Here is a 19754-nt window from a genome sequence, read left to right as displayed (position 1 = left end):
TATCTGGAACCCAGTACACCAGACCACCTGGGACATTGTCCCATGTGGTGAGAACAGTACTGAAGAAGCTCTCTTTAATTGGGCCTTATGATTATTGGTAGGAACATACTTTAAGAGAAATTGAAGTAAATGTATGGAAGAATGTAGACTGGTGTTTTCTGCAGAAGCCAAAGCTCAGGGGAGGATAGCGTGCCAGAAGATGAGCGATTTGGAAGAGAAAAATGAATAATAGTCAAAAAGGAGAAAGTTCAAACACTTTCTTATTGAGCATTTGGTGTGTACCAACCTAGGCAACATACGAGGGACATTTTATGTGCTTTTCCCTCATTTAATCTTTCCAAGAAGGTGTGAAATATAGTTTCTAAAAATAGAACTCCTGTGTGTCATGTGGGAGCTATTATCAATTTTATTGTACAGAGAAGGAAGTATTCCTTTAGAATTTCTAGGGATCCTTGGGGCGGCTAACTTTATCCCTAATCACCTCTGGATTTGTGTTCATGTTCCTGATGTTCCTCTTGAACTCGCTTCCGTTTTCTTTTTTATAAATTTTTTATACCATTGTTTTCTTTCAGAGACCCCCCTGTCCCCAGTTTTTTCACATCTTATGATGCCATTGAATCGAAGATTGTTTAACATATTTTATTGAGGTTTGAATCCAAAAAGGGTGACTATTAAAAGAATAATCCATAAAGAATCAGGAGAACACCATGAAATGAAATATTAAGTCCCCTTGTTCTAAAAAGGTCTTAATTATTTTGATTTTGGGAAAATTTCACTGATTGCTTTTCTATTTAGGCCCCAGTCTCTTGTTAGTTACCATTCACATCCTCTCCTTGAGTCTTCTTTCTTTCATAATTTGCTTTCTCCAACTCCAAAGCCTCCTGATGATTTCTTTCTATCATTCACAGATTACTAGAGCCATACCCCAAAGTCTATTCTCTTTTTATAATCAAATTGGCAAATGGAGGTATTTTATTAAACTAAGATAGTTTTCTCCTTTTGAGGGATTCCACTGTAATTTTATCTAACAACACTTACTTGTCTGATACGTGCGCAAACACTTTGGGAGTAAATATGAAATAATTAGAAGAACAAAAAGAACTGTTTAGACACACCCGAGAAAAGGCATTTCCATATGCATGTGTGCTTTCTGGGTTTCCAATGTGTATTTGTGCTCCTGGAGTTAAATTAGCTAGTTCAGTGTGATAGAAGTCACCTGGCTGAGGGTCATGGCAGAAGTACTGTTCGAGCTAAGCAGAAAAGCCATCACAAAGGAAGTGGTGTTTGGACCAGGCAGGCCTCAAAGATAAGTAGGCTTGATTAAGGCTTTGAAGCTGATTCTCTGGGCATGCTAAGTCAACTTAGAAGTTTCCCACATGAGCAATGGCTGTTGTATTGAATGCAGATTTTTCTGATCATTTGTGGTTTTAAGATGGACTACAAAAGGAACAGTGAGTTTTGGGAAACTTGAAAAATCACAATTCCCTCAAATGAGAGCTTTTTTGGTTAGGCTAAACCACAGTGGAATGATGTGGCAATGGCTTAAATCAGGCTGTCCAGGGAGACACAGAACTACTCCCTGGAATGTTTTATCTTAAGTTGGGCCGTGATGAATTTGGGATTAAGGTAAGATTTCGTGTTCTTTGATGGTGAACTGAAACATATACACACAACAAAAGACAGAAGGAAAAAAGTAAACACGAGGATGCTTTGTAAATGTTGAAATCTTCGTCTAATTATTTGACTGGTTTGCTCTTATATTTTCCCCTGACCAGGATTTCTGCACATGATATATCTCTACCTCTTGCATTACAACATTCTTTTCCTTGATTTTCTCAGTTTTAATGAGTGGTCTTGTTGGAGATCAGCATATACAGAGTAGCACCTAGTGCTCATCTCAGTGTGACCCAACCCATATATTTGAATTAGATCACCATTAATAATAATAATTGTTAACACTGCCATTTATTGGGTATATTAATGTGTGCCAGGCACTGTGCTAAGAGCTTTATATTCATAGTTAGAGGTTAAATTTATATTTTAGTGAGGAATAATTTAAGCCATTGGTTTTGTTTGTTCAGGAGGATGAAAACATTGAAGAGTCTGAAGAGTCTGTTTGTGTAATCAGTTGACAGATTGACCCATCAATAGATCCATTCACTTATTCATCCAGCCATCTGTCCACCTGTTCAACAGTATTGAGCACAGTAGATAGTGCAACCAGCAGTCTGTGGGAAAAGAGGAAGGGCCATTCGTTCTAAGAGATAGTGGACCTCTGGGAAGGGAACATGGACCTCATCCATGAAAAAGATGCATTTTGATTGGTAGAGATGAAAGCTTCTTCACAAAGCATTGTATCTAGTCTTTTGCCTTTTGCTAAAGAGGATTTGAGGTTACTTACAAAATACCTGAAGCACACATAGAGAAAAGATAGGCAAAAGACAAGTCTCGTGATTAAAATTTTTAAAATTCTTCAACTGAAGCAGATCTATTTTTACTTCTTAATGAACAGAAATATATCTGGTGAATAGTTTAAAAAGAGAATAATGCTTACATTTGTGAAAAATAATTTTACCATCCTTTGTGCACTAAACACAAATATAAAACTTTCCAGGGATATTTTTTATAATTTCCTAAAATTAAGGTGTGTTTTGACAGAAGGAATTATAATGGGATGGGCCAAATCCATCCATACATAGCTTTCTGACTTTTTTTTTTCCCCCTAACTCTGGAGGAGTTCTCTGGAGGAATATTTAAGGAAAAGTTGAATTTTGTATTTTGAAGGCAACCCTCTCACTTAATGTAAAAGTTCTCAGGAAGTTCAAGGGACTCATGACTTCTGTGTACACATAAGTATGTCTGTGTTAATTGGAATATTGGCAATGCAATGATTATACTAAATTTTGTCTAACTGTGAAAGAGTTTTCATTGTATACTTTGGTGTGAGCACTGCAGATGGAAGTGGTAATATGACACAGTGGTGGTGTTGGTGCCATTTTATTAGTGATGTTAGTGAGGACAGGAGAAATTACACTCAAGGTCATAAGGGAGTCCGTATGTGGGGACCTGAATTATAATGCACTAGTCATCTTTTGAAGGCTAACACATTTACTTCTCATGGTGAGAACCAAACTAATTATTTAGCTGTTCTGCATTATACTTTAGCATCTTGGCCTTTGGGTTGACTCTCATAAGAAGCTGGCTTTTTTTTTTTTTAATTTTAAACTCCCACTAATGGTATTTTCAACAAAACTGATTCTGAGAATAGTACTTAGTATGTATTTATGTATGCATTTTCAGCATTTTATTGGACTTGCTGATAGAGATTGCTACTAATCTATTTTTTTAATAAAGAGGAAAGAGGACTTTGAATTTAAATTTGATGAGTGAATGTGAATTGTTGGTTTCTTAGTCTTAAAGTAACATTTTATTGATCATCTTGATGTGCTTTAGGGAATAGATACTCAAATGTTGAAAGAAAGGAGGATTTGGATTTTACTCCTTATTTAGGATTGCTTTTGGGGTCCTTTTCATTGTCAGTCCAATCTTCATATCAGGGAGAAACCGAAATAATTCTGCAGAGACACTATGCCCGTGAAGGTTGGGACACTTGGCCTGTGGAGGTTGAGTCCTGCCTCTGTGCACCTTTTGATTAAGATTTGCCTTTTATGCCTTTGTGTCCTTTCTTAACTGAGAGTCTGTGATAATCTGTTCAGACTGCTACAGTAACCTTCCATCAGCTGGGTAGCTTTCAAGCAGCAGAAATATTTTTACCACACTTCTGTAGGCTGGGAAGTCCAAGGATCAAGGAGCCCACAGATTGTGTGTCTGGTAAGGGCCCAATTTTTGGCTCATAATTGATGCCTTTTGGTGTGTCCTCACACGGTAGAAAGGGTAAGGGGTCCTTCTTAGGCTTCTTTTATAAAGGTACTAATGCCATTCCTTATGACCTCATCATCTCTCAAAAGCCCCACTTCTGGATACCAGCACATTGTGCTTGGGTTTCAAGATTTGAGTTTTGGGGGGGACATGAATGTTTAGACCCTAACAGGTGCTCTTTCATTAGTTATTTTTGCTAGTTCTAGTCCTTGAGATATCTTGACTGTGTCCACATCTGTCTACCCTCCTGCTAATGTCTACTTGGGAGGATAGTTTTACTTGTTCTTTAAGAAGTAGCTCAGGCATTACATCCTCCAAGAAGTCTTATGTGAGCTGCCTTTCCCCACAGTTCCCATGTTGGCTTCTTTCCAGAACTTACCATGTTGTTGGAATAAAATGATATTTTGTGTGTTCTGCTTCCTAGTGGACTGTCAGCCCAAAGAGGGAAGCTTATATCTAAGACATCTTGGTTCTTGATGAAGAACTTGTAATAATGATTTATCAGACTTGCCAGATTCATTGTGGAATCAGGCTTTTAAACAATGACTCTTTAAATAAATGATTCCAGGGGGGATCTCCTGGGCACATCTGACCTACGTCTCTATTTTTGGGCACTGGTTTTACCTGGTCTTATGAGAGTGTTTAACAGTCCTGTGATCTAATTGTTGATGACAAAATAAGACATCGCTGGCTTCTGGCTTCCTTACCCTGTGCTCTTGCTTCCCTCCAGGTCAGAGAAAAGTGTTCGACCTTCCTTTTGGGAGCTGCCTCTTTCGAAGTGATGTTTATGACAATGGATCCTCTTTTCTGTATGACAACTGTACAGCATGCACCTGTAAGGTAAGACTGTTGGGAGGGGCCGTGGCATATGGATAGACATTTGGGTTTTCAGTGTCAAAGCCAAGGCAATGGAGCTTTATTTATAGGGGGTGGGGCATTACTGGTGCCATTTTAGAAGTAGAATTATGCTCGAGGTCACAGGGAAGCTCATACAGAGGTTGCACTTTAAAGTCACTGTCATCTTCTGAGGATCAACAAGTTAGCTCTTGGTGGTGAGAGCCACACTTTGAAGGGCTATCCTGAGGATTCTCTAAAGTCAGACAGACACACATGTCAGTGTTCTCTGGCTCTCATTATCCAAAATTAATTCTGCAACATACCTGCCAACGAAAATGGCTTTAATCACATTCAAGAGAAAAAAAAGCATACATTTACAGTTCACCACAGAGATGAACCTGGCAGTTTGGAAAGAGTATTCAGACTGTGTTGTTCATTGTACCATGTCTTACTTAAGCCTCTGCTCACTTTTCTCAAAAGGCAACTGGAATTCTAATTCAAAGTAAAGAAAGAATTCCACAGCTTTAGAATTCATAACCTGTTCTTCTGCAGTGTATTTTATTTGAAACCAAGAAGAGAAATATTTATCATGGAGGGCTTTAGGATCATTCATTAGTTAGTTAACACATACATCTGTGTGACACAAGTTTGAATAATATATTTTGGTGGTGAGGGCTGCTGTTGTTTTATTTTTAATAGCTAAAGAGCTAGAGACGGAAAACAGGAGCTTTGCTAAATGTTGGTATGAGTCAATAGGTAGGATTAGAGTTTAGAAGTTCTTTTAATTAATTTTTTCTTTTTAGATACACATGAGAGTTGAATGCATTTTGGCACATTATACAGACGTGGAGTATAACTTATTCTAATTAGGATCCTATTCTTGAGGTTGTACATGCAGAGTTACCCTGGTTGTGTATTAAAATACAAGGACAGGAAAGTTATGTCGGATTAATTCTATTGTTCTTCCTATTTGCCTCTCCCTTCCTTCCCTTCATTCCCCTTTGTCTAATCCAATGGACTTCTTGATTACTTGAGACAGGCTTTGTCAGGTAGCATGCACCACTTCAGTGGGGTGGCTGGGTAAGGGCTGCACTCTCTGTTCTCTGACAAGGATTATAAAGAAAACCCCAAGCCTGAGAATATTTCCCTGAGGTGCCTTTCTTCTCCTACGATTTGCGTTTTCCTATGCTAAAGGTATGGCAGCTCCTTCCATTGGGTTTGTCTTCTGTCCTAAGGACTTCTTTTCCCCACTAGAAACTTCACACATTACAGCTTCCTCTGTGGCAACCGAGCCTTTGCCAAAACACATCCCATTCCTAACTCCCTCGGTTGCCTGGGAGCCAGGTGTCCCCTGAACAGCACTTTGGGTCTGATGGATTCTGTGAGAGGTAAAAGATAATATATCCCAATAAACAATAAGAACTGTAATGAATCCTTCTTTAAGAGCCTGGCTTATCAGAGTAGTAATTCACAGTTACCTTGAGTGTGTGGATGCTTGAAGAATCAGACTGTCATCATTGTGGGTAACTGGTATTATTTTCTGTCAGCTTAGAGAATCCCTCTCCAGCATCTTGTTCATCCAGTGCTTCTCAGATTTCCAGGGCAGGTGCAGAAAACTGTTTCATAATTATTTGAATTTAGTATGGTTTCAGATCTCCGTGCCTTACAATCTGATGATCTCTCTACCCGCGGGCCCTCACATTCTTTAAATCTGATTAGTACACTCTTCACCCACGATAGATCATCTCAGATATCATCTCTTCCGGAGAAGCGTTCCCTTATATCTCTTCACTTTTACACTTTCTGTCTGGGACATTTTATTATAACTAATTTGTTTACAAGATTAACTACCCTTTTATATTCTAGGCCTCTTGAGGACAGAAATACATTCATTCATTTTTGTATTCTTATTGCTTAATCCGTGCTAGGCACATAGTACAGTGGGTGACACCACACACACACACACACACACACACACACACACAGTTGGGATATTCATAGTGATCTATGCAGGATCTGAGAGCTGGTGAATGCCCTCTTGTTCAAACTAGAAATCAAGACATGTGATTTGACAAAAAATTAATTTTTTTCAATTTATAAGTTGGCTTCTAATAATGCCTATGTGTCATTTTGCTTTTATATGTACAGTCAGCCTAAGAATTAATCAGTAGAATAGCATTTTTATTTTTTCAAAAAATCAAACCATGTTCTTTTGGGTTATAGATATAAGTCAGTATCCTCCAGAGGCTAAATGGCCTGGTCAAGGTCATGTCTTTTACAGTAGAGCTCTAGAACCCAGGTCCAGTTTTGGAATTATTTATTCAGTTTCTTCATGAACATAGAACACATGTGAGCACTTTCATCTTGAGGTGGTATGTTGGCTCTGAATTTTTACTCTTTGATCAAAGATGTCTGTTTGTATGTTCAATGCTAAATGGTGACATAAATCCAAGGAATAGACTCAAGAAAGCTCTGTTAATGCAGAATGTGAAAGAAGAAGGAGGCAAGGAGGAAGCTGGCTGGCTCTTGGTGAACAGAGCTTTCTTGCCACATACTGGCTGGAGTCAATCAGTTTCTTGAGCACAGGTGCAGACCATTGGAAGTTAGGAGTATGTGCCAACTGCTCCACAGCTCCCTCATAGTCCAGGTCAGATATTAATCAACAGGTAACATTTTGAAGTGAATTAAAGATTTATTGCAACACATTAAAAATGGTACCTACAGAATAAGTTTTAGAGGAGTTAGTTGTGGGTGGTTAAAGGAAGGCCAAGGAGGATGCTTGGTAGAGGTAAAAGTCATTTGTAATTTCTAATTTGCCTTTGGGCCCCCAGGACTCTACAGTAGTATGTAAGAAGAAGTGCTCTCCCCCTGGTAGCTGTGACAAAGCCAAGGAGGCCTGCTGTGAAGAGTGCCTTCTTCGAGTGCCTCCAGAAGATATCAAAGTGTGCAAGTTTGGAAACAAGATTTTCCGGGTATGTATGTCATGAGCCAACTTTATGGGAACTACTGTACTATCTTGGCTATTAAAAAGCTTCAGATGTCATGCATATTGAATTATTCTATAATTTGTTTTATACATATACATACATCTGTGTATATACAGTGCATTTATTTCTATTGCACTCTCATACATACACATATATACACTTAGAATCAAGAGTACATAGTAGAAGAGGATCAACTGTTCAAAAAATATTTGCCTTTGCCTTTATTTTTACTGGAATATTTCAAACTCATAGTGCATTATTGCCTATGCAAAGGTGATCAGCCAGTGATTGGGGCTGAGTGGAACATGTCCCATGGATGGTGTCCTTGGGGTGTACAAATGTCTGGGAGCATCTCATTCAGCTGGGTATACTCAGGGCCCCTTGTTAAGACGATGACCCTAGTCCACACCCTGATGGATCTTCAGTCTGGTGCTTTTAGAAGTGTTTCAAAAATACTCTTTTACAAAGAGAAGTTTTCTCATCTGTAAGATATTTAGGTGAGGACACTGATGGGGTAGGTGACTAGCACTATAGTTGAGCAAAGGGGAGAGGCCTACCTCAGCTGAACTCAGAGGGTTGTCTGTTAGCCATTTGATACCCCCTCAGGTGTGCTTGATGTTACTTTGTGATGGCCACAAGTGAAAAGCTGTACAATGACCTTGTTGGTTTGTTCCAAGGAATTCCCATCTAGTCTGTTTTCTTCAAGGATAGAAGGCATAGCTGTACTCAAAGATGTCACTTCAAGGTATTCATGAAAATTGAGAGCCCCAGAGTCAAGTCAGTTGTAGAAGCTCCTCAGGCATGTTGCACTGAGCCAGACTTCTACTACACTGACCTGATTGGATGGAGAGGTCTTAGTTCTCATGGAAACTGCAAGAAGACATGATGTGTCACACCCAGCAGGTGTGTCGTATTTATACCAGATTGTCAGAATCACTCATTGTCCTCTTTACACAGTCTCCCTTGGCCTCCAGAACACCAAGATAAAATAAATTCACCATCATGATGGTGTTTTGTGCAAAATTCTTTCAAGTCATTTTGTAAAAAGGTTTTTTGAAATGACTGGGGCCTGAAATAATTTACAGGGACCCCACATTCTGGAAATGTATACTCAGAGAAGTTAGAGGTGTTCTCTAAGACAGAGTCAGTCAAGCCTTTTTCATCTGAAAGGTACCAGAAGGTAGGCAGTCCTTAATATAGCTTTAAAAAGTGAGGAAGAGGAAGAAGAGGAGGCATCACCAAAGATCTGAACTTGATTTTTCTGGATCTACAAGCCCAGGAAAGAATCCTTATTTGTTTTTTCCCCCATTAGTCCTAACTCTGTAGTCTGTGTTTTTTTTTAAACCCACAAGCATGGATGCACATATCTACCTGTTCTGCTCTGACTGGGCATTTGGAAACTGAATATTATAAAATTCAATGAACTGAAGAATTTCCTTTAGTAGCTCCTTTTGTGAGCAAGGGTTTAGTCTAGGAATGTTCCAAAGTGCTACCCGACTTTTTGGCTGGAAAATACCAGCCAGGCAAGGTCAAGCTATTCTTGGATCTTGGAGTCTTTTGTCTAGGCTCTGCTTTTTCAGATGGCTCATTGATCAGGTATCAGTAGGCACTGGAGGTCATTTGAATTAACTTCCATTCTTTTCATGATCACTGTGGTCTGGAACCATGGTAAACCTGGGTATAAACCCCTGCAGACATCTCAATCAACTGCTGGTGCCTGGGATAACTTACACATTTCAATCCTATCAAAAAGAGAAAAATTAGATTTTTTAAAAAAATCACATCATGTACAAAAATTCATACTTTGTTTTCTCCTGGGTTTAAAACTACACAATACATGAGGAGCAAGTGCCAGATGTGCATACTTAGACATATCAGAGTTCTTTTTTTATCTAGGAGGGAGTACACACACACACACACACACACACACACACACACACACCATACACACACGTAATGTGTGCATCCTGAAATCCCCCTAATCTTTATCTTTTTTATTTTTTAACTTTTTTTTTTGTTTTTTTTAATTTGTCCTTTTTAGTCATGCATGACATGTATTTTGACCCTAATCTTCATCTTAAATTATTTAAAAATAGACAGATACCACAGAGTCATTTAGTCCAGGGATGGCATTTCTGACTCAGGGAAAGACAAAGACATGCATTCCTGGATGGAGAAATCTCAGCCCATTGGCTTAGCTCCTGCAGCCTTCAGCTGATAACAGAATGCTGTGCTCTGTCGTGCAGGATGGAGAGATGTGGTCCTCTGTCAACTGCACCATCTGTGCTTGTGTGAAAGGCAAGACCGAATGCCGCAAGAAGCAGTGCATTCCCATCAGCAGCTGCCCACAGGTATGTTTGGAATGCAGGTTGGCTTTCTCTTTACCTTAATGTCTTGGGAATTGCCCTGTGTGTGGCACGATCTCATGCCATCTTCTGAACACAGACTCTGATCTCCCGAAGTGTTCACATTCCCCAACATTCAGATGCTACTTATAAAGCCTCCTTTTTTGTAGTTTCCACTCACAGTCTAGCCTTGCATGAAAATGCCACTTGTCTGGCTCTTACCTGGGCTCTCCTACTTCTTAGTGTCTTCTGCCAGTTCTTTATGAAAACAACTTCTACTCTGGTTGAATTTGTCCCCTTGTTTTCTTTTGCTGGGTTTTCTGTTTAACATCATAACCATCTTTGCCTTTTCTTTCCTTCTCTCCCTTCTCAAATCACAGCTTTCTGCTCATAGCCAAAGGAATATGAGGTTTTTTTAAAAAAAATTTTATTAATCATTCCCCAAAGGGCTTTTCCTGTCTAGCAGCAGCCCAGGCCCCTTTGCTGAGGTTTTCTCTCTATAACCCTAACCCCATCCTAGGCCCAGATGGAATAGCACCCTTATGGAAATATCTCTTTTCAAAAACCCATAGTCCAGTGTATTGAATAAAGCAACCATTATCTTCTAAAGCATGAGCTTCATTAAATTCACCTCAGCTACTTAAAACCTTTCAAGGTTTTATGCATTTGGGAAAATGTCAAACCTATTCAATATCTTCTAGGGAATGAAAAAAAAAACCATATCCATATATTCAGGCCATGTCCTCTCTTCTCTGTTATAGACAACTTTTAATTTTATTCACATCTGTTATTATTATAAACAAAAAGTTGCTGTTTTTACTTGAGTGCCAAATGAGGCACAAAAAAACAACAGCTGTTGCCATTGCACAACTGAATGAAGGAGGGAGAGAAAAAGGAAAAAAAAAACCTAATTAGTCTTGCTTTAAAAAGCCTTAGACATAAAATTGAAAACCTCCCATAAAAGAAAAAAAAAAGGAGAGAGAGAAAGAGAGATACAATAAGTAGACTTGAACATGGTCTGCTTATAAATATTCATTAGGAAAAATGGGATCACATCATTTATGCCAGTCCTTGGGGAACCCTCGTTGCTAATGAACTCTTGCAGCACATGTTAGTAATAATGGGCTTCCTTATTGTACAAGACAAAAACAGTATGCGGTGCCAAGCTGGTGGCTCAAGTAACTCGCCTCAGCAGGCCACGGTGGAGTTTTCCAGCTTCACTTGAGTTCTGCCACTTGTGTCAGGGTTGATGGTTTTCATTGTCCTCTTGCAGCAGGGAGGTCAATGCTCTTTATGTCACCAATGTCTCTTTAGCGTTCCTCCTTTGTGGACCACATTCAGGGTTGGGCACATTCAATCCTCCAAGTGAAGCCCTTTCTCCAGCCCCACCCCCTCCATGTCCTCATTTGTGCTCCTGACCAGGCTCCCACCCCAGGGACCCCCTTTGTGCTCCTGGGCATCTTTCCAGCAGGTCCTCTGGTTCACAATTTTCCTTCTCAGAAGCCAGCTCGAGGTCTTCGGAAGAGAGCTTATATCTACCATGGAGATCCTTTTAAAAACCTACTTCTCCTCTATGTCGCCTGGGGAAATTAAAAAAATAAAATAAAATAAAGCTTCTGTATTGCCTGCTCCATCCTTCTTGGCTGCCACACATGTCTTTTTCCAGTATTACGTGCATCTTGTTGAAGAAGGATTTTATGGTTGAATTCCTTGTCTGCCCTTGCTGGCAACTCCGCAAGGGCAAAGGAGTATCAAAGGCTGCAAGGTTTCAGCTGGAGGGTCACGATACTCAGCACCAATGATATGTATTGAGACCTATTCTGTAGTCACAGGAATAGTCTCATTTAACTCCCAAGACCACTCCTCTGAGGTGGCAACTAGACCCTTCTCAAAGATGAGGCTACAGTGTGTCCAGTTTCATAGCTCATTCCATATAGTCCAGGTTTTCTGATTTCGTAGCTTTACTTGACTTATTTTCTACTGATTTAATGACATGACCACTGCTACTTGCATTTTCTGAAGAAGGGAGGTGGCAGGTCCTGCAAAGATGTAGCTGTTGAGAGTCAAGTCACATTTGGTTAGGAACTTGACTTTAAACAGCTCTTCTCCATTGGGATCCAGCACCTGACTCCATCTTGGGGACACCATTCTGTGAGCCTGGGCTGACCTCATTTGGCTTTGTCTTCAACTGCTTTTGGACATGAAACATTAAAGGAGAACTCCACGCCAAATGGTGATGGATAATACAACTTTGGACAGCGAGAATTTGTTGTGATGCCTCCAAATGATGGGATGGTAGAATGGGGCTGAATTTGAAGTTTCATTCAAAGTAATCATAGCCTTTAAAATGTACCATTTTAGGTCTAGTTAATGTAAAAAACAAAAATGAGTGAGACCTAGTTCTGGTTCTTTAATAAATTTAATAATTTTTTAAAAAAATAAATGTAATTGTTTATTTTTAAAATACCTAAAGCTACTCTTGATGCAAATGGCCAGTAGTGAATGAGTAGGGTATGAGCTTTGTGTCTATGTGACGCACCTTGGGCAGCCTTTGTGTAGCCTCTATTTCCTTGGTTCCCTGTGAACAGGGGATAAAGTCATTTGCATTTGGAGTGGTTTCCTGAAATTTAAATGAAATAAAGTATGAGGAATGGATAGCACCCTGTCCAGTATATAGCAGATACCTGATAAATGTTAAATTTTCATAAATATTGAGAACTACAGAGGGTAAATATCTGCAATGGAAAGAATATGAGCTTTAGGGTTACCAAAATTAGGCTTAGTTTTGTATTCTACCACTGTGTTTCATAACATCAATTTTTTTCATCTATGAAAAGAGAAACAGTTCACAACATTCTTGTACATCTTAATAATAATGATTATAAAAATCTCTAATATTCATCAAACAGTGTGTTACAGGTATTATCTCCTTAAATCCCTTATAACTAACTTGTTGTGAGGTAACATAAATAAAATATCTGGTATGGTGTTGGTTATATCGCAAATTCTCTCTAAATGTCAATCTCTTCTGTATTTCTTTTTCTCTATGATTAACTACTGAATCAGAGATAAGGCAATGCCATTCTCTGATATATTTCCTCCTTTACATGTCATGCATTAAAAAAATGAAAAGACAGGCAATGTAGAATATTGCACTATATTTCCAGAAAGATAATGGAAAGTTACTCAGCATTTCAGAACTCTCAGCTTCATTGACTTTGCATAACAATGACTTAAGTTGGAAAGAGGAAATCTGACTGAATTAATCAGTGGCCCACCGGTATCCATAGGACCAATGAGTTGTAAGCTTGGATTAGCTATTGTTTGGGCTCCTCTACTAAGTGAAGACAGAAGGTCATGGATGGTCTGATGGATTGACAGACAATTCCCATTTTGATGTGTATGTACTTGGTCCCCAGAGGAGTTAATTTGTATATCAGTGTAAATGTTGAGCCCAGACTGTCTCCATCTTCCCTCCATGTGAGGAAAATCACGCCAGTGAGTCCTTCAGGTCTCATATTTCTTGGAGGATAAAAACAGGAAGGCTTCCTGAATGACTTTGCCGGGTCTTAAAATTTGATATTTGAAACTTCATTTTCACCAGCATCATCACCATCTGGGTATCGAGTTCAAATACAGCTTGGACTGATTTCTTTGGTTTATCTGGTATTAGATTTAAAAAAGAGATTTGTCCTCAGCAGACCCTGTTTCTTAGCACTGACCTTTTGTTTGTTTTTTTCCTGATTAGGGTAAAATTCTCAACAGAAAAGGATGCTGTCCTATTTGCACAGAAAGTAAGTTCATCTCTTTGAAAATATGCTATTAATATTTGTTTGACGTTTTATGATACAACAAGAAAAATAGTGGTGTGAGTTTTCTGCACATTTTAATTCTGTAGGTAGAGGATGGGATTATCTTCTCTCCCTACAGACACTTTAAATCAATTGTAATACTCTCACAGAAGCACAATTGAGACAAATGTGGATATTTCCATCAGAATTTGTTGCTATGAGAAATCAAGAAGATAAATGATCTGATGAGGTTTTAAAAAACACCAGATAACTTAATGCACATTTTAACTGCTAATAGCATTTGCAGTCACAGCGGCTAAGATAATGATATCCAGTAAAACCAAACATACATAATCTAGGAAGGATTTTCCTTCTCTCAGTATAAAACCAAACAGCTGCACTTGCTCTTCCCTCACCCCTACCCCCACCTCTTCACCATTTCACCTGGCTGCACACACAGTTGCTGTTGGCAAAGAGATCACAAGAGGTCATCAGGCTGACAATGGGTTTGCAGTTGTTATATTTAACTGAGTTCTTGAAGGTTCTATCTAAACATGGCCTATTCAGAAAGCTGCTGGAGACAGCACTACTGATCACAGGGACAGAGCATAGCAACAGGTGTCATGTTGGCCCCACATGTAGATATATGCCTACATCTATTAGCAAATTGCCATTTTAGTCCTCCTCAAATTCATGTGATTTTGAGATAGCTTTTGGAAGTATTTCATTGAAAGAGGGGGATTAGTAATGCCTTGTCAAATTAGTTCTGATATATGATAAGCAAGATTAACAAAGCCAGAAAAATCTATTAGAAAGTATTTAATGAGCCAGTTAGACTTAGAGAAGTGAACGTTCATGGCAGTTGAAACCAGTTTTCACATGGGAACCAGTTTGTTTCTTCCATTTATCTAAATATCAGTGTAAATTGCTAAGAGTAAATTTTTTTTTGATTGGCTAGTGCCTTTTGACACTAGATAGGCAGAGTCTTTATATATATATATATATATATATATATATATATATACATTAATATTATATATAATTGTCATTTATTATATATCTACTATGTATATTACTATTTTTAGAAATAGCTATAAAACAGTTATGTGCTGGATAAAAGTGCTGGCTGAATTAACATAAAATAAATTATAGATTTAATAAAAGAGCCTCCCTTTGAAGATAATGAAGTACATAAAATAACTCTAAGGAGGACAATGAAATATGACTTTTAGAGTTCAGAAATTAATGCAGGAAGAATAATTCACTATGATTAACACATCAGTTGATTTAAAAGCATGTGTATAAACTATTAGATTTAATCACCTCCCCCCCAAGGAAAAAAAAAAAAAACTGCTTACACATGGCTCACAGGCTGCCTTTAGCTTAATTCTTTCTGGATGAGCAGTCTTAAGCCTATGTTGATGAAGATTTCCTCTGTATTCAGGCCCAAAGTTAGGTTTGCATTTCCCTATAAAGTCTCTCCTAATTGAAGCAGAAAGATCTCATCAGGACTCCTAATATTTTCTAATTCACCCTTTCAATGTGCCTGAGCACAGTCATATTCTACTTGCCATTATGTGGCTGCTAGGCAAGATCACTGCTTATCAGCTTCGCAAGAACACATGGTGACCTCCTATGGAAATAGCCCAAATCTTAAATTTCCTGACTTTCTGTTGCAAGGATCACTGACTATTGAGATAGTTGAGAGCAAATCTAAGTTTCATTATTATTCTCTCCATTATGAGCTGGCCTTTCCATATCTAGAAGACTGTAGAAAAAAAGAAAAGAAGAAGAATAGAAACATAGGCCTGATCAAATAGAACTGAGTCTGTGACCTGTCCTATTACATCGTGTGTGGCATGACACATGTAAATGAGCCCATACCTTCCATCTCTAAGAGAGGCAACTGGCAAGGCAGAAAGCCACCCAGCTGGAGGGGCACTGGGAGGCCACTGGCTGCACCTGCATCTAGCAGGCCAGAGCTGGAAGAGCCCAGGCATGCAGTTCTCTGTCCAAATCTAAATTATATCATCAGATGGCTATTTCTCAATTTCCTTTGGTGTTCTTTCCATCTGTTTACTCTCACTTGAACTCCAGCACTTCTTCCATCATTGCTGTAAAACACATTCTATTTGGCGAGGCTCATTTGTGCAGATTCAGTTAAGAGATGGGATGGCTTCCAGTTTTTTAAGCAATGCCCAACTTTTCCTAACATATTCAGGTAGACTTAGTCTGCTGTCCTTTATGTATGGGTTAAAGACCTCCTACTTTGAAATTCCTCTATCATTATACTTAGGATCCGGAACAAACCTGAGGACTAATATTTTTCCTCCTCTGTCAATTATGAAATCTCTTCTGAGATATGGATTTCTACAGTAGAGAAACTGAGGCTGAAACTATAAATTAAGGCCAATGTTTTCTATAACCAGGATAATGATTTATATTTTATTAAAACACAAATTCTCTCTTGCAAGTGCATGTACACACACTACACAACACATACACACACACACACACACACACACACACACACACACACACACACACACACACACACTTCTCCAGGATTTCAATCTCAGTCTTATTGGCAGTTTGGACAGATAATTCTTTTGAACAGTCACATTTCTGAACTCTACCAACTACATGCTAGTAGTAACCACCTCCCCAAGTTTGTGACAATTCAAACTGTGTTCTTGGGACAAAATTGCCCTGGTTGAGAACCGCAGACACTCCAAACAGTGGAAAGGGTGTGGGTGAATGAAAAATAAATCCCCCTGAGGTTAGTGGCAATGATTTACTCTCTCTGTTGATTAGATACAGCAGGAGGGTAAAGTACCCTTTTTCTGATGTAAAAATTGAAAGACCAGCCAGGTGCAGTGGCTCATACCTCTAATCTCAGTGAGTTGGGAGGTTAAAGAAGGAGGATCACAAGTTCCAGGCCAACCTAGGCAGCTTAGCAAGGCCTTAAGCAACTTAGTGAGACTCTGTCTTAGAAACTAAAAAAATATAAAATAAAAATTTAAAAAAGGGGCTAGGGATATGGCTCAGTGGTTAAATGCCCCGGATTTCAATCCCCAGTACCCAAACCCAAACCAAACTAAAACAACATTAACAAAAAAGAAAGAACAAAAGCCTCTGAGTTATTTGTATGTTTTTGTATTTTAATTCCATAGCCCTATGATAAATAATTAAAACTTGATTGATTAAAAGTGGTTGTCTTTGCTTTCATGGCTAGGAAGTTAGAAACAAATGTGTGGCCCACCTAATGACATGCAGTTTTTGAATAATAAGCTTACTTCTGACTTTATTGTATTTATCCACTTTTAAGTGTTTTGAATTATTAGTAAATATGCCCCTGCATTTCTTTAATCTTTTTTTTTGAGAGGAGGCGACAATCTATACATACAAACAAAACTGAAATATATTGGTTACAGAGCTCAAATACTCTAACATTTATTTTGATCATTTTTAGTGGTTAAATGAAGGCTCCATCATTTCTAGTAGAGGTGGCATTGCACTGTGTTTCTAAACTCTCACAGAATTGATTTCTGCCTGGGTTCTTCTTAGTCTTGGGAGTGTTTGGAGGTCCTGTCAGATCTCTGAAAGGAGTAGCAAAGAGGAAACTTGAAGTAAATGGAAACACATTTCAATAGGCCCCTCTCTGCAGTAGTTGGTGATGATGGTAATTTGCAATTCTGTGGGTAGGGCCCAATAAGGGAGGCACAAAACTGTGGTAGTCCCCATAATAGGACAGTCTTTTTAGGGTTGTTCTGGAGGGTCAATGAGGATTTTCTCAACATTGGGGGAAAAAAAATCCTCTTAAAATCAGACCTGAAGAAAGTATGAAAAGCATCGCTGTCTTTTAATAACTTGGGGCCTACTCTCTTTCTCCCTTTCCAATAGAAAAGAATTAAATTTGATTTGGATGATTTATTTAAAATAAAATATGTGAAGTGAGCTAAACAAACTTTATAAAGCTTTCGGCAAGTACAGTCTCTGCCAAGGTATGAGGCTATCGCCTGAAGCGACTTGGCTTTGCCTTGACTGAGTGTCACATGACCATGAATTAGGTGCCAGGAGGGCCACTTTTGTTGTGTGAGTGTAGCTTTTGGTTTATGGAAATGTTCTTTTATTGTGTGTTAGCAAATACTTGGTGGAATCTTGACCTAACCACCCCACAGAGACCTGAATCTGATAAGTTCTTTGTTGGCAGAATGTGGGTTTTCAGACTTGGAAATAACACTTAGTGTGAAAGTTTTCACTGATAAGAGAGGTGTGTGAGTGTGTGTGTGTGTGTGTGTGTGTGTGTGTGTGTGTGTGTGTGTAGAGAGAGAGAGAGAGAGAGAGAGGTATTTTGATTATATGAGAGAATTTAATCTCTTAATCATTTATAAGACCAGGGACAACCAAAGGCAACCCAGAAGTGGATGGCCACCCCAGGTCTCTCAGATTGCTTCAGCTGTACTTAGAGCTACCTAAAACCAAAGTTCACAGATTACATAACACTGAAGCTGGTAGGGTATGCTGAGCCCAGATGTGCATTTAATTGAAATAACCTCAACTGCATGTCCCACAAGTAACAGGAAATATCAAATTTCAGCAACTCAGGGTGCAAGGAGTCTCACAGTTGCCAGGTGACTTTTTAAACCCTCCAAGGGTTAGTTTCCAGCTGTGTGCAACTTGGTGCATCTGTGTGAGCTCACTGGCAAGGACCCCATGCCTGCTGCCTGCACCCATGGCAGAGGTGGAACGGGTCCCAGCTAGTTTTGGCAGGTCTTACTTAAGCCCCTGGGATGCCTGCAGGTATCCTCAATTAAATAGGGTAGATGTAGGAGGGGGAATAGAACAACAATTTCATTTATTCCCCTGGAAAAAAAAGCATAATTAAACAATGACCTTGGGGCCTGTTTTATGAGAAATCTCCACTGACAAGAGGTTCTGCAAATTAGTGATTCTGTGTTTGAGCAAGGTTTCTGGCCTCAGAGTCTGTAAGCAACTCCAGGTCCCATAACCCCGAGAGTCTGTCCTTAACTCAGGAAAGCAAGGAAATTTGAAACCAGAGCTCAAGATGCTTGTAGAATAAGAATTTGTGGTGTTGACTTTAGCCCTGCCAAGGAGGTGTTAAGCTAAGTGGCCACTGAAGTTTCTGCTTGTGCATCTGGAGTTGAGGTTTGATACTTCTCCTGAGGCCAGTGGCAGACAGAGGTGGCAAATGAAACCCGACCGTGCCACACGCAGCGACCAGGAGATCCCACACTGGGTGAAACAACACTGGGAAGTATAAGGAAATCAGTTTGTTTTCTTTGTTACGTGCTATACTGCTCTAAAGGATACTTTTCCTTCAGATTTTCTTGCTGTAAATGGGGGCAGAGTTGATGGAGGAAACTCAGAACTTCAGTGGATCATCTTTTACCCACCATGTAGTGTCACTTTCTTCAGGGTGTACTAGATAATACCATTTACAGTGTTTTAGCACCTTGTAAAATTATAGGTAGTTTACTGGTACTAGTAGGAGTTAGTACTGGGTAAATATGTTAGTATTCTGTTAGAGTGTTACCATTTCAGTGCAGTGAACAAAAACCCCAACAAGAACAATTTAGAGAAGGAAAAGTTAATTTTGGGCTCACGGTTTCAGAGGTTTAGTCTGTGGTGGACCAACTCTGTGGCTTTGGGCCTGAGGTGAAGGAGAACATCATGGCAGAAGGATGTGGTAGTGGAAACCTGCCCTGCTCATGGCAGCCAGGAAGCAGAAAGAGCAGATGAGAAGGGGTGCAGAAGATGAACCCTTCTAGGTCACATCCCCAGTGATCCACCTCCTCAGCCATGTCACCCTCCACCCCCAGCTTAGTTACCTTCTATTTAGTCCATTCAAACTAGGATGAACTAATTAGGTTTGCAGCTATCATAATCCAATC

General features: G+C 39.2%; 1 protein-coding gene across 3 annotated transcripts in view; it reads left to right on the top strand.

The window, feature by feature from the left end:
* Bmper (BMP binding endothelial regulator) overlaps positions 1 to 19754 on the top strand; it is a 235952-nt gene that overhangs the window by 134197 nt on the left and 82001 nt on the right. For all 3 annotated transcript variants that reach the window (XM_021722275.3, XM_005319188.4, XM_078039865.1), the window contains exons 8-11: positions 4610 to 4719; positions 7548 to 7688; positions 9950 to 10054; positions 13797 to 13842. In XM_021722275.3, coding sequence (XP_021577950.1) covers positions 4610 to 4719; positions 7548 to 7688; positions 9950 to 10054; positions 13797 to 13842 — 402 coding nt within the window. The remainder of the gene's footprint in view (positions 1 to 4609; positions 4720 to 7547; positions 7689 to 9949; positions 10055 to 13796; positions 13843 to 19754) is intronic.

This window comes from Ictidomys tridecemlineatus, chromosome 2 (genome assembly GCF_052094955.1).
Source record: "Ictidomys tridecemlineatus isolate mIctTri1 chromosome 2, mIctTri1.hap1, whole genome shotgun sequence".
Lineage (NCBI taxonomy): Eukaryota > Metazoa > Chordata > Mammalia > Rodentia > Sciuridae > Ictidomys > Ictidomys tridecemlineatus.
The sequence above is the reverse complement of the archived record's forward strand: the minus strand, read 5'-3'. Positions and strand labels throughout refer to the sequence as shown.